We start from the raw sequence: 14,764 nt of genomic DNA on the forward strand, positions 1-14,764 counted from the left end.
GCTGCTGCCCCAGAGCTGGATCAGGGCTGCAGGGGGGTCTCCCCTTCACGCAGCAGAGGGGCAGGATCCCCTCCCTGAGCTGCTGCTCACGCTCTGGGGGTGCAGCCCAGCACACGGGGGGGTTCTGGGCTCAAGTGCACGCTGAAGCCGGGTCATGGGGAGCTTCTCCTCACCCAACACCCCAAGTCCTTCTCCTCAGGCTGCTCCATGCAGTCTCCCCCAGCCTGGGTTTGTGCTGGGATTGCCCCAACCCAGGGGCAGGACCTTGCCCTTGGCCTTGTGGAACTCCATGAGGTTCGCACAGTCCCACCTCTCCAGCCTCCATAGTTTTGGAATCACCTTCTCTAGGTGCCCGTTTATCAATGTATCATCCCTCCCAGCAATGATAATGTTAGCACCTATAATACAGTGTGAAGGGTGGAGATCAGCTATGGATTGCCTCCTCCATGCTCCATGCAAATGGACCAGAGCCAAAGGTTCCTCCCCGCGAGGAACCTAGGTACTGGAGAACACAGAATGAGAGCAGAAAGGCAAACAGAAGCTGCTCCCAGCTGCTTCCCCACATCCAAATGTCTCATTTCCCTTCCTGTTTTAAGCACATAATTCTTTCTTCTTAGGTTTCCCCCCTTGGATTTCGTGTATTCACTTGAACTGGGGCATAAAATCCAAGTCTGAATGCTGTTGACCTAATTCTCTGAAACAGAAGCTGACAAGCCAATGTGTTAAAGAAATAAATCTGTTATAAATGCTTTTATACCTAATACTGTTTTCCAAACTGCTCTATGTCCACCCAGAAACGGTCCAGCTCATTGTTATGGGCATATTTAGACAATTGTCGTATTTATTCCCCACAAAGCCATTGTCAAGTTCTTCATCCTTTGGCAGACACCACGTTCTCAGCATTAGTAGGATTATTCTTATGACTCATACTGGGGTTGCTTGTACAAGGTCCAGGCACAGACTAATCCTTTCACGCAAAGACAGAGGGAGAGGATGGTCCCTGCCTGAAAGAGCTTACACGCTTGGAATTATCCCTCTTCCATTCAAGAAGAACTGTGGGCAGAAGGAAATCCACTTTTGAAGGATCTACAAAAGACACGTCGGGAACAGCAGTCACCCCACGCAGAAGAGGCAGGAGGCCTGAAGCATCACAGTGCATGAATGAAGGACAGGAATGAAGATCTAACTGCTTCTTCTTCCTTGTGCTATTCATGGCTCCAAGACCTCTCCAATAGGGCTCAGCAGCCTCCCTTTTGAGGACAAGGCCTTGTTGATCCTGTTTGATCTCAGCAGACATCCTCAGAGCTTTCCTCTCAATTGCAACCAGATGGATCCCCAACAAACCATCAGTGCACAAGATGCAGCTTTAAAAGGCCCAAAGGATGAGGGATTCCAGGGACCCAGCCCAACTGGTAACAAACATAAAGCCCAACAGAGATCCTGAGTGGAAATCAGAGCTTAATACAAATCAAATCCTATTCCCCAAAGGGAGAAACCCAGTTTAACCTCCCTGAAACAGAACCGTGGTGGCCAAGACCTGTCCAGGGGCTGTGGAGCAGCAGCTACAACGGAGCTGCTGGTTGTTGGAATTCTAGGACCCCATCGCCCGAGGCTATGGAGACTTTCATGGTGTTGGCTTCTTACTTCCTTCTCAAGGGAAGAATGGGATTCAAACCAGCAGCATGGACTGCTCAGAGCCTTGTTGGAGCTGCCTCCTCTGATCCTCTCGAATCCCCTGATCCTCCTTTTGCTGCTCCCCCATCACTGGTTTCCTCAGCACAGCTTTGACCATGGGGCAGAAAGAGCCTGGCAAACTGCACTAGTGACTGTTTCCACTTAGTGCAGGCACAGAGGGCTTTCATGTAGAGCTGGGTGCCTGCCTAGTGAAGCTGAGACACTAAACAGGTGAAATGTGTGGTCCGAGGAATCCAGGATGTGTGTCCACCTAACGAAAAAGGCACCAAATCCCCATGGGAAGGCAGTGATGTGCCAATGGTTTGGGCTGTGAGAAGTTCTTCCTAAAGTCTCTTTTGGGATCAGATGAATTTGGCAGTTGAAATCAAATCCTCATTGAAAAGGAGGAGGGGAAAATCCAACTGGGAGTAATTTGTATAGCAGGACTGAAAACTGGCATCTTAAAGCAAGTCATGCAGTTGGTGGGATTAAGAAGTCCCAGAAGAAGTACAAATAATGACAATCGGACTATTCACATACACGAAAACATTGGGGCTGATTCTTTGTCTCATAATGTGCCAGCAAAAGTGGCCAAGGAAGAGGTAAAAGAGTGGAGGAACCAGAGCAGCATGTTCATCAGACTGAAGGAATGGCTGTGGTTGCTCTAGCAGTAGAGAAGTGTTGCAGACTAACAACTCTTCCCTTTGCCGAAGCGGTAAGGATCTGTGTTGTGGCATTGTATGGCTTCAAACACCATCAGCCACCCTTGATGCTGGTTTGGGGAGACCTTCCAGGTGAGCTGTGGAACAAGGTAACCTACTGCTCTTCACCCTTCCCTTGTGAAAAGCTTGTGTGAGCAGCGACGTGATGGTCCACTAGTCCATCCCCCAAAATGGGATTTGCAGGAATTAAAGAATCATAGAACATAGAATCCCAGACTGGTTTGGGTTGAAGGGACCTTAAAGCTCATCCAGGTCCAGAGCAGGGACCCCTTCCACTAGAGCAGCTTGCTCCAAGGCCCTGTGTCCAACCTGGCCTTGAACACTGCCACGGATGGGGCAGCCACAGCTCCTCTGGGCACCCTGTGCCAGCACCTCAGCACCCTCACAGGGAAGAGCTTCTGCCTAAGAGCTCATCTCAGTCTCCCCTCGGGCAGGTTAAAGCCATTCCCCTTGGCCTGTCCCTACAGGCCCTTGGCCAAAGCCCTTCTCCAGCTTTCCTGCAGCCCCTTTAGGCACTGGAGCTGCTCTCAGGTCTCCCCTTCAGGAGCCTTCTCTTCTCCAGGCTGACCCAGCTCAGCTCTCTCAGCCTGGCCCCAGAGCAGAGCTGCTCCAGTCCTTGCAGCATCTCCGTGGCCTCCTCCGGGCTCACTCAAGCAAGTTCAGTCCCTCTTGAGTTGGGAAATGGGAACAATGTCTGTCTTGTGTCAGCAAATGGGATGAATGAGAGGGTTTGGGATAACCTGAATTATATTTAACAAGAATTAATATTTATGTGCTTTAAAACAGCGGTGCACAGAGGCCAAAAAGCTATGAAAGTGTTTGCTGGTCTTGATGCAATGGGTTCACGAGGCAGAGGTGACCGCACAGACACACACTGTGGGGCTCCTCAGAGGTGCTCTGTGCACTCAGCCTCCTTGGGGCAGGATGATTTGGCTCTTACTCACGGCACAGGCGGTATTACAAGAGCTGTGCATTGGCAGCCAGCCCAAGGCCACCCTGCACCTTGCTGGATGCCAGAACATAAAGAGCAAATACTTCCGCTTGCAGGCTGCTCCCTCCCCATTCCCTACAACCTGCACCAGGGCTGTGCCCGGAGCAAACTGGAGCCTTGGGGGCACGGGCTGGGCTGAGAGCTTGGGAAAGACCTGATCCAACCAAGGAAAGCCAAGTGAAATTGGACTGGAGGCCAGTGAGGAGCCATTGTGTGAGTGGAGCAGGACTTGAGCACTGAGGAGCAGGTTTTGCACACCGGCAGCTCCCGAGGGACATGAGCATTGCATCGGAGCACAAGCCCTTTCGGAAGCAGGTCACGGGAAGCCTGCATACTGTGAGTAATGTACCAGCTCAAGGGCAGTGTCCTGGGGGATCAAAGCATTCCCTTTGGGCTCCTTTAGAGTGTTTTTGTACCCCCATCTGTTATTGTAAAGACACCAGGGCTTGCCAGATGTGTGAGCAAGAAGAGGGCTTTAGGTATAAAGCTGTCTGACCCTGGCCTGTTTGCTTACAGAAGGGCCATGTCCCTTGCAGGCATAGATCTGCTAACAACAAGTAACCAGAGTTGTTGTTCTTCTCCTTTGACAAGAGGTGGAATTAACTTAATATGACCTTTAATTGCTCAGATAACTAAATAAAAACCTGCTGTGAGTTTTGGGTGGGTTTCAGCAGTTCTTGGAGTCTCTAATGGAGCAATGCCCTGTGTTGAGTCATCAGGTGGGAGTAGTTTTTCTAGCTCTAAGGAAAACAAGAGGCAATCTCAGACAGGCAGAAATCAGTGATGAGATCGTTCTCCTTTTCCTCTCCTCTGTCCTCAGGCCACTCTTAACCAGTTTGTCTTCTCTGCTGTAGCTGTACAACTTCTCTCTCCAGACCTCTTCGATCCAACCTTCTTGTGTTCTATTTTTCAGGTGTGGGTTGCAAAACGCTTCCCCAAGGAAGTAACCGGTTTATAGGGGGATAAACTGGGGCATAAGTGGGTGGAATGACTTTCTTAAGTGTCACCTCACTAATGACAGCGCTGGGAATAAGCTGGTGCCAGTGCTCCTGGTCTGCTGGGAATCAGTTCTGCTCCCCAGGCTAAAACCATTGGACCTGAGAATATCAGGTTAATTTGGCTACTGTATTAATGAAGATTTGATCCATTTGTGTCAGTGAGCAACAGCATGCAACATCTGAGAAAGGAGCAGAGGCTCAAAAGCATGAGACCCTCCTGTCAAATGAGCCCTGTCAGGGAAAAGCTGTTGCTGGCACTTGGATTAATGGCAGATTTCCTACAGAAACAGCTCTGGGCCATGCTCTTCAGTGGGTGGGAATCACAAGATCGGCTCAGACAGAATTGATATTTATGTCTCCTTGGCTCTAGTGTAAATGATCGTCCCCAAGATGAAGCCACCCACACTAAGGCAAAGCAGTATTCCAGCTGGGTCTTTGGCTCTTGTTTCCCTGCCTTGCTGAGGCTGGGAGCCAATTGCTGCTAAATGTGATAGCTTACTGCTGTCTAAAGGGAAGGTCTCCCCCTGCTCCATGTTATCTGTTCCTAGTCCCTTCCTTTTGCTAGCTCTGCTGCTTGTTAAATCCTTTGTGAGCCAGTTCAGCTCAGTAAGGTGAAAGAGAAGCACAAGGTGAGCAATAGAAGCAGGTAGGTAGGAATGAGGATGGAAAAGGGAGAGGGCAGCAGGAGCTCCCCTTTCTCTTGGCTGGAGATCAGCTCACGTCATCCCGTGCGTCTGGTCCTTGGGATCCAGCTGAGCACTTCAGCACGTGCTTCACTTCAGGCATGTGACCGAAGCACTGAGGCAGATCCTGGTGTGAGCAGATCCAAGAAAGAGCAGGTTTGCTCCTGGAAAAAAATGGGTTGTTATTGACTCACACCTTCCCAATGGCAGGTGTGGTCCTGGCTGCGTATGGGATGATTACAGCAGGAGGGAAACAACTGCCTCCTTTCTTCCCTCTCCTTGTCCTCCAGTTTCTTTATCTGGAGGAAAAGAACTACTTTTCCTCCAGTTCTTTTTACAGTATTGAGTAATGGAGAAAGTGACCAAGTGCAAAGTGATGCTGTTGAAACTCTGCAGCACTGAACCACCAGGAAGGCTGGACTGGACATCACATCCAGCTTCCCGGCATTCAAGGCTCCTCCAATGTGTTTCAGATAGCATGGGGAAATGAAATAAATCCAAACAAAACCCTAAGCTTTACATTATTTCTTCTTAAATCCATGTCAACTGCATGAATGATGGGATGGAAGGATGCTGGGGAGGGACTCTTCATTAGGGACTGTAGCGATAGGACAAGGGGTGATGGGTTCAAACTGGAACAGGGGAAGTTCAGGTTGGATGTAAGGAAGAAGTTCTTTACTGTGAGGGAGGCACTGGAATGGGTTGTCCAAGGAAGTTGTGAATGCGCCATCCCTGCCAGTGTTCAAAGCCAGGCTGGATGGAGTCTTGGGTGACATGGTCTAGCGTGAGGCATCCCTGCCCATGGCAGGGGGTTGGAACTGGATGATCTTAAGGTCCTTTCCAACCCAAGCCATTCTATGATTCTATGATTTCCTTTACTTCCTAGCTAAAGCTATCACACGTTTTCCAAGTGCCTTGCTTCTGTCCTCCATCTCTGACATGCTGGATTTTTGAGTGTTCCTTAGTATTTATGACTCAACTCCCTGACAAGTAGAAGATTCCACCCATTTCAAGGGGCTTTAGTTCCTTCCTTGAAGAGAAAACACCAGCTCAGATGAGAAGAATGGAGTTGCAGGGCTTTAGAGCCTTGTCTCTCTTCACATGGGGAGGATGAGAGCACACAGATTGCTCTTGTTGGAAGGAGAGCGGCTTGTGTGGGACTTAGGAGATGGATGTTGAATCCTGAGGTCACTGACAGCTTCCTTGGGCAGGGTACTTCTTGTCCCTGTTCCCCACTTGCAAAAAGTGGACTAATCCCAAATTTCCTTCATCCTAAAGATGTGGTGAGGACTTGGCCATTTTGAAATGTCCAGGTTTCTGCTGCTGTGGTTATGAAGGCTGTATAAACATCCCACATCTGCTTTGAGCAATAAATGGGGTGGCTGTTCCCATCTGATCCCTATGGGAGCTCATACTGCTCCTCACACCACCATTCCCACTTCCAGCAGCAATCATCCTTTTTTAACTAAACACATCCAAGTTCATGGCCTCAGACTGATAACACACACGGCTTTTTGTCCCCTTTGTGATTCTTGCAGTTGTCCCCAATCGTGGAGTTAAATGTCGGCGGGGAGATGTACACAACAACCCTGAGCACCTTAAAGAAACACCCTGGCTCCAAGCTGGCAGAGATGTTCACTGGCCAGCCCAAACTGAAGACTGACTCCGAAGGGAGGTTCTTCATCGACAGGCCAGGCACCTACTTCAAATACATCCTGGAGTACCTTCGTAGTAACCAAGTGCCCACCCAGTGCATCCAGGACGTCTACAAGGAGGCGTTGTTCTACGACATCGAGCCTCTGATCAAGCAGCTTGAGGACTCCCCACAGCTCTTTGGGGAGCTCGTGGCCAGGAAGCAGTTTCTGGCTCGTGTGCCCAACTACAGCGAGAACATCGAGCTCATGATCCGCATCGCCAGGGCAGAGGCGGTCGCGTCGCGCCGCTCCAGCGTCATCGTGTGCGTGGTGAAGACCGAGGAGGATGCGGCCAGATGTCAGGATGCCCTGAGCAGCTTGGACATGGATAAGAAGTCCGTGGTGAAGTTTGGGCCCTGGAAGGCAGCGCCAAGTGTTTTTGACCTGTTGGACTGCATCCAAATGGATGTGGAAGCCAAAGGGTATAAAACAGCCTTTCAGCCCTATGTTGCCGAAAAAGGGTTCCGCTTCAAATCGCATGACTTCTTCTACAAGTTCCTGTTCACCTGGTGGTAGCGAAGTGCCTCAAAGGGAATTCCAAAGGGAATGGAGGGAAGTAATTATTAAACCAAATTAACTTGGGCTGTGGAGAGTAAGCTACGGATTACTGCAAGGACAGGAGGAAATGCATGGGGCAAGGAAATGATCTCCCTTGGTCATTTGCTAAATTAAAGAAGATTTAAGAGCTACTGATTACTTAGGGGATAACCACGTGTTTAAAAGGCAGCAGGAAAAGGAAGAATTTTACTCTTTCAGCATTGTTAACTACTAAGTTAGTTCAGAGAGGCTGATCTGAGCCAAAATCACTCAACCTAAGAGAAATGAATAGTCCCAAATAACTATCATGGACATGTGGAGTTGGCTTCTCAGTGCCAACGGGAAGGGTCACATAGGTGCAATTCACAGTGGAAACAGTGATAGCTGCATTAATACATGCTCAAATTAAATCTGGATCCTTAGTGAGATGGCAAGAGCTCTTCTTCTCACTGCTTTCCATGCTAGAATGTGGGTTAAAAAGAATTTGGTCGCCTCCGCTCTCTTTGTGTTCCTCCAGCAGCCAGCCTGCTCTGTAACCAGTGTATTTATTAGCATTATTTATTACTTATTCTGAAGGAAAGACAGAGAACCTCAACTCTGGTCCAGGATCAACACAAGGGAAATATACCATTGCTGATGGTTTATAATCTAAGTTTATACGTTTTTTTATAGTATAGAGTTTATAATCTAAGGACATGCACTCCTCTCTCAGGCCACACCATTTTGATCTTTTTCTTACAATATTCATCATTATTAGGATGTTATTTCTAAATATATAAGCTTCTGGAAGAATAGGGAAAACCCACTGTCATTTGATGGGAAGGAAGTGCTACTGAAGCGATAGCCTGGGACCTCAGTGTAAATTCTCCTTTACAGAACACAAGTCGGTTCCCACATCATGTTGTAAAACTCCTAGTATTTAAAGGTTTATTTTTGTACTGGAGATGGCTGTTACCTTGGTTTTAATCACTCTGAAAATCATAATGGCTGATTTCATGCAATCATAGTATAGTTAGGGTTGGAAAGACCTTAAGATCATCAAGTTCCAACCCCCCTGACATGGGCAGGGACACCTTGGACTAAACCATGGCACCCAAGGCCTCGTCCAACCTGGACTTGAACACTGCCAGGGATGTGGTTCTGGGCAACATGCTACAGTTGAACCTGTCCCTGCTCAGTGCAGGGCAGTTGGACTAGATGATCTTTGAAGGTCCTTTCCAACCCAAACTATTCTAATATTCTATGATTCACAACTTTCCTGGGCAACCCATTCCAGTGCCTCAGCACCCTAACAGGAAAGAACTTCCTCCTTATATCCAATCTAAACTTCCCCTGTTTAAGTTTGAACCCATTACCCCTTGTCCTATCACTACAGTCCCTAATGAAGAGTCCCTCCCCAGCATCCTTGTAGCCCCCTTCAGACACTGGAAGCTGCTCTGAGGTCTCCACACAGCTTCTCTTTTCCAGGCTCAACAGCCCCAACTTCCTCAGCCTGTCTTCATACAGGAGCTGCTCCAGCCCCTGATCATCCTCGTGGCCTCCTCTGGACTTGTTCCAACAGCTCCATGTCCTTTTTATGTTGAGGACACCAGAACTGCACACAATGCTCCAAGTGAGGTCTCACAAGAGCAGAGCAGAGGGGCAGGATCACCTCCTTCGCCCTGCTGGTCACGCTCCTTTTGATGCAGCCCAGGATACGGTTGCTTTCTGGGCTGCAAGCACACACTGGAGCCTGCTCATGTTCATTTTCTCATCAACCAACACCCCCAAGTCCTTCTCTGCAGGGCTACTCTGAATCTCTTCTCTGCCCAACCTGTAGCAGTGCCTGGGATTGCTCTGACCCAGGTGTAGGACCTTGCACTTGTCATGGTTAAACTCCATGAGGTTGGCATCAGCCCACCTCACAAGTGTGTCAAGGTCCCTCTGGATGGCATTCCTTCCCTCCAGGGTATCAACCAAACCACACAGCTTGGTGTCATCGGCAAACTTGCTGAGGGCGTGCTCAATCCCACTGTCATTTGATTTCAATCAATCACACTGTCTCTGCTTCTCAGAAGACAGATTTCTTCCAGTAATCTCTGGGATGTTAAATAAATAACTTTTAAAAGCCCTTTGAATTAAGTAAATGCTTTATTTACTGACCTCTTCCCTCCCAAATCCCCCAGTCCTGAAGATGTCAAGTTTTACCTGTATGCCTATGGATGTGAATCATTCCCAAGTAAGCTCGGTTTCCACTGTGCTCAGCTCAGCACAGACTGACCCCAGTTAAAGGCAGAAGTCACAGCTCAGGGCAGTTCTGCTGTAGGTGTGAGGGGCTATTTGAGACATTTAGACCCTTGGTAAGGATGGACACAAAGTCTGAGAGGACAACAAGGTGTAGGAAATACAATCTATGATTGTACCTTCGGTCATAACTGAATGGTTGGTGGTGCTTAGCCCAGGCGAAGAGATGTGAAGGTGGCCTTCAAATGGACAAAAGGCTGCTCTAAAGAGATCTGTTACTCTTTGTTCCCCATCCCTGGCAGCGTTCAAGGCCAGGCTGGATGAGGCTTGCAGCAACCTGCTCTAGTGGAAGGTGTCCCTGCCCGTGGGGCAGCCACAGCTTCTCTGGGCACCCTGTGCCAGCGCCTCAGCACCCTCACAGGGAAGAGCTTCTGCCTAAGAGCTCAGCTCAGTCTCCCCTCTGGCAGGTTAAAGCCATTCCCCTTGGCCTGTCCCTACAGGCCCTTGTCCCTACAGGCCCTTGTCCCTACAGGCCCTTGTCCCAAGCCCCTCTCCAGCTTTCCTGCAGCCCCTTTAGGCACTGGAGCTGCTCTAGGGTCTCCTTCTCTAACTTGGCAATCCATGTTATTTATATTTGGCTATTTATACGGTCTGCTATCAAATACTAACGAAACTGGTGAGTATGTTGGCGGAAAACGATCGGGGCTCGATCGAGCAGCGAGCCGGGCCAGGCCGCAGCCGCCATGTCCGCCCCGCGTTCCCATGTCAACAGCAGGCCGCCCGCTGCGGGGCGCGGCCTCCTGACCATAGAGCTCCCCCTCCAGCTGTGCAGAGAGGCCTTTGTCTGTTGGCGCCTCTCTGCGGGTGCCTCGGTGGTTTCTCTTCCGGGTTGCGCGGCCGCCAACATGGCGGCGCACCTGAAGAAGCGGGTGTACGAGGAGTTCACCAAGGTGGTCCAGGTAACGGACTGATACCGGGCAGGGCCGGGGGGGGGGGGGGGGGAAAGGGGGACGGCTCCCGAGCTCCGCCGTGCGGCCCGTGAGGCGCAGCTGTGGCGGAAACCAAGGGCTGAGCCCGCGGCCTAGCCGCTGTGTGCTGCCCGCCGCTATGGGGCCGTGAGGGGCTGGAGGGGGTCCCGACTGACGGGGGGCTGATGTGGCCTGACTGACTGATGTGGACTGACTGATGTGGCTTCCCCCAGCCCGGGGCGGGGAACGGGGGCGAGTTGTTCGGCTGCTCTAGGTTGGTGGGTACGGGAGTTGTGTTTGCCGTGGGTTGGTTGTGTGGGGTTGGAAGGGGCAGGATTTGCCGCAGGTCGGTGTGGGGGGAGGCAGTGTTTCCTGAGAATGGGGGCTATATGGGCAGGACAGGAGCAGCCATGGGGGGCTGAGGATGTGTTTTGTCCTAAGGTAGATGAGGGAGAGGCTAGGGACTGCTGTGGGGCACAGGAGATAACTCAGGCTTGGTGCTCTCTGCATGAAGGATTTGCTGTGTGTTTCTGACCCATGTCCCTCTGCCCACAGCAGCAGCACGAGGACTTGTCTGCTAAGAAGCTGAGGTTGACGAAGCCCAGCAAGTCAGCAGCGCTCCATGTGGACCTGTGCAAAGCCACCTCGCCTGCAGATGCGTTGCAGTACCTGCTCCAGTTTGCCAGGAAGCCTGTGGAAGTGGAGAGCGTGGAAGGGGTTGTCAGGATCCTGCTGGAGCATTATTACAAGGTGGTGAAGCTGGGAGCCAAGTGTGCTTCCAGGATCCTCCCTCTGGGCTTGTTTTTGGGGTGTTGGATATGGAATTGGGAGTCACAGGGTGCTGTGTTGCTCACCTGGCTGCCAACAGCTTCTATGTGTGAGGAGACTGAGGGACTCTGATCCTTTACCCCAGTGGTTTCTGATCATGTTGGTCCCTTTGCTGATGGCTTCAGGAGCCTGTGACAAGGTTGTGACTGTGTTATCCCTGCAGATAGTGTGATTAGTTAATTGAGTGTGTGATAAGTTAATTTCAGTTTAGCAAGGGACAAAAGACATGACAAGAAGTTACCCAGGGAGCCTGACTATCCAGAACTGGCTTAACTTTGTCTGAGTCCTCCCTGACTGATGTTTCCTTACCTTGCTCTGTATTTCCTCTAGCAGTGGAGAAGCATTTTAGCTATTGCTTATGCTGTGAGCAAAGCCCTTTTAAAATGACGCTACTGAAAAGCTTTTCAACAAAAAAATCTTAAAAGCAGAATAACAAATAAGTAACAGGCATAAAATATGTTTCATGGTATCCAGATATTGATCCTTCACTTGATAAAGCAAAGCTTTAGAATCATAGAATCATAGAATAGTTAGGGTTGGAAAGGACCTTAAGATCATCCTGTTCCAACCCCCCTGCCGTGGGCAGGGACACCTCACACTAAACCATGGCACCCAAGGCTCTGTCCAGCCTGGCCTTGAACACCGCCAAGGGTGGAGCATTCACGACCTGACATCTGACAAAACTGAAATGTTTCTCAGAAACACCCTTATGCTACTCTGTCTTTCCTCTTATATTTGAGTCTGTCTTCCTTTGAGCTTGCAGCAGAACTCAGTTGCATTTTATCTGTTTCTGTACTTTAAATGCTTTGACTCATGACTGTTTCACATTTGGCCATTTTGATGAGAATTTATTTTGGTCACTGGACTGGTTCCCACTCAAAAGATTGGACATCTTCATCTGTTTGTTCTGGGAGTTCTGTCATTTGTGGTCAAATAATGCAGCTTGTTTGTGTTTGAAGTTTGTCTTGAAGCCTATATTAGAAGAGAGACTCAAGTCTACAGTCACATTCTCAAGTGCATAACCTGTTACAGAAACCAGTTTATAAAGCAGCACAGTCCTGATAATATTTTACTTAAGGACAAAATCTTTTGAAGATCTGGTTTATTATAAACCAGTATCTCCAGAAAAGGGGGGGTTGGAAATGGATGATCTTAAGGTCCTTTCCAACCCTAACTGTTCTATGATTCTATACTAAAACTTGCACTTGAACTGATCCTTCAGAAACTTCACTCTGAAAGCTGGAACTGCAGTGGAAGTTGTGTGATGATGTGTTTGTTTGTAGTGTTTTAAGGTGGTACAGAAGCCTCTTGCTTCTTCATCCCTTTATATGTGATAGAACAATCCCCCAACAGTCCTACTGGCTTCTGAAATAGATCAGGAAAATCATCTGGCTTTTCCTTTCTTCCCCATTTTCCCACCCATGGCCATGGTGATGATGGAATCAGCACCACAGCTGAGCAGATAGCATGTTGCCATGTGTGTGGGAAAGCCATGGGGGCAGGGTATTGTAAGCCTTGTTGTGACATGTGTCTTCAAACAGTGGCCTGAGGTGATCCTCATGTTCCTTTCCTGACCCTTCAGGGTAGGAGGGATGAGGGATTAGAGGCAGCTTCACTTACGGGTGTTTTAGTTGTGGATGGCAATCAGACCTGCAAACTCAAAGTAGAACTTCCTCTGTTTTCCAGCTGAGGCATGTTAGAAGGAGGGAGGGAGAAAGATGTCCTTTGGGGTGGGAGACTGCTTGTAGCTCCATAATAACATCACAGATAGTATTTATAAGGCTGTTAAAAATGCCTTCATAAGTGGTTTGAGTTGGAAGCGACCTTAAAGCTCATCCAGTTCCAAACCCCTGCCCTGGGCAGGGACACCTTCCACTAGAGCAGCTTGCTCCAAGCCCCTGTGTCCAACCTGGCCTTGAACACTGCCACGGATGGGGCAGCCACAGCTTCTCTGGGCACCCTATGCCAGCGCCTCAGCACCCTCACAGGGAAGAACTGCCTTACATGTAACCTGAACTTCCCCTGTTCATCTGAACACCACAATACTGTGGAAATCCATATGTCCTACCGCCAAATGTAAGCACTGCAGTGACAGCAACTGTTGTTCAAGGGCATAAGTTCAACCTTGTAGGGAGAAAATGCTTCTCAGCTCAGTTGAGAAAGAGGTAACTGCTGTGGGTATCACATTTGTCACTTGTGGGGTGTGTGTGATGTGTGAGTCTCTCCTAAACACAGTCATAGCTTATTTATATAATTATCTCTTGGACAGCTTTGCTGTTGCTTAAATGAATCACAGAATCAAGTAGGTTGAAAAAGTCCCTAAGATCATCCAAGTCCAACTGTTACCACAGGACTGCCAAGGCCCCCACTAAATCATGTCAAAATGAGCAGATGTTTGCAGGTAACGCATGCATCTATTGATTTATTCAGTGTTTACCTTGCTGTGTTGGTTTTCTTTCATTTCTTGCTATCAGATCGGCAAGATTCCTCCCCACCAGTAAGAGAAACAGTTGTTTTCTGTAGCCCACAGACTCTGCTCTTTATCTTTTTAGAGATCAAGAGACCAGCAGCCTCAGTTCATCTAAAATCCTCCCACTTGCTCATTAAAATAGATACTAACCTGAGCAACACTGAGTTTTCTGCTGTCTTGAAAACTTGATTTATTCAAACGTTATATTTCCAAACAGGATGAAGGTAATTTTGAGGAATTGTGAGTAAAAGAATAATTTTGAGATGTGCTGGAAGCTGCCACCTTAATGGTTTTGTATGGTCAATGCCCTATGGGATGTGCTGCAGGTGTGTAGAGGAGGAAACAAACTGACAGCAAAATTCAGACCCTTGTGCTGAATTACAGATGGGTCCTGCCTGTGTGTAGTGGAAACTGGACAATAAATGAGGTGTCTGTTGATTCCTTCCAGGAGAATGATGCCTCTGTAAGGCTGAAGATCGCTTCCCTGCTGGGCTTGTTGTCCAAAACTGCTGGGTTTTCTCCAGACTGCATCATGGATGATGCCATTAACACTCTTCAGAATGAGAGTAAGTCCCAGTTTTCAGGTGGTGCCTGAGGTCAAGGCAGATTCATCCTGTCTTTTCGGCATTTAGGACAGTGGTAAGGCCCTTAAGAGCTGAAGTGTAGAGTTGGGAACTGTTGCTGAGAGTATTTATGTTCTGCTGTTGTGAATGATGACAGAAAATACTACATTCTGAGGAGAGAAATGCTCCTCAGACCTGCCTGCTGTGTACCTTTGTTTTAAGGGAGTGCAAGCTTTGCTTTTCCATTACTGTGCAAGACCTGTTGCTTCTCAAGTGCTCTGTTCTAGAGGACAGTCTTGCTTAAAGTGAAATCTTGCTTGCAGAGGATGTTTTCTTTCTTACTATGTATTAGTTTATTAGTTCTGGATTTGTAATAGTAAAACACAGGTTGTCTTGTTTGTGGTTTCACTGCA

The 14,764-nt window shown here is 48.8% G+C and overlaps 2 protein-coding genes across 3 annotated transcripts in view; both read left to right on the forward strand.

The window, feature by feature from the left end:
- Positions 1 to 3,242: 3,242 nt before the first annotated feature.
- On the forward strand, positions 3,243 to 8,290 carry KCTD14 (potassium channel tetramerization domain containing 14). Its single transcript, XM_061458195.1, has 3 exons — positions 3,243 to 3,723; positions 6,607 to 7,938; positions 7,972 to 8,290. The coding sequence occupies exons 1-2, from the start codon at positions 3,664 to 3,666 to the stop codon at positions 7,276 to 7,278; spliced, it is 732 nt and encodes a 243-aa protein (XP_061314179.1). The 5' UTR covers positions 3,243 to 3,663; the 3' UTR covers positions 7,279 to 7,938; positions 7,972 to 8,290.
- A 2,061-nt stretch (positions 8,291 to 10,351) lies between these two features.
- The window catches only part of INTS4 (integrator complex subunit 4), a 32,426-nt gene continuing 28,013 nt past the window's right edge, over positions 10,352 to 14,764 (forward strand). Inside the window, exons 1-3 of one of the 2 annotated variants that reach the window (XM_061458074.1) lie at positions 10,352 to 10,481; positions 11,046 to 11,240; positions 14,237 to 14,354. In XM_061458074.1, the coding sequence (XP_061314058.1) occupies positions 10,428 to 10,481; positions 11,046 to 11,240; positions 14,237 to 14,354 (367 nt within the window). In that variant the 5' untranslated portion in view covers positions 10,352 to 10,427. The remainder of the gene's footprint in view (positions 10,482 to 11,045; positions 11,241 to 14,236; positions 14,355 to 14,764) is intronic. The other variant, XM_061458075.1, reaches the window with a different exon arrangement.

The sequence above is a fragment of the Pezoporus flaviventris genome, unplaced genomic scaffold (genome assembly GCF_033815535.1).
Source record: "Pezoporus flaviventris isolate CSIRO_AGI_PZ_B2104156 unplaced genomic scaffold, CSIRO_AGI_Pfla_v1 ptg000025l, whole genome shotgun sequence".
Taxonomy (NCBI): domain Eukaryota; kingdom Metazoa; phylum Chordata; class Aves; order Psittaciformes; family Psittacidae; genus Pezoporus; species Pezoporus flaviventris.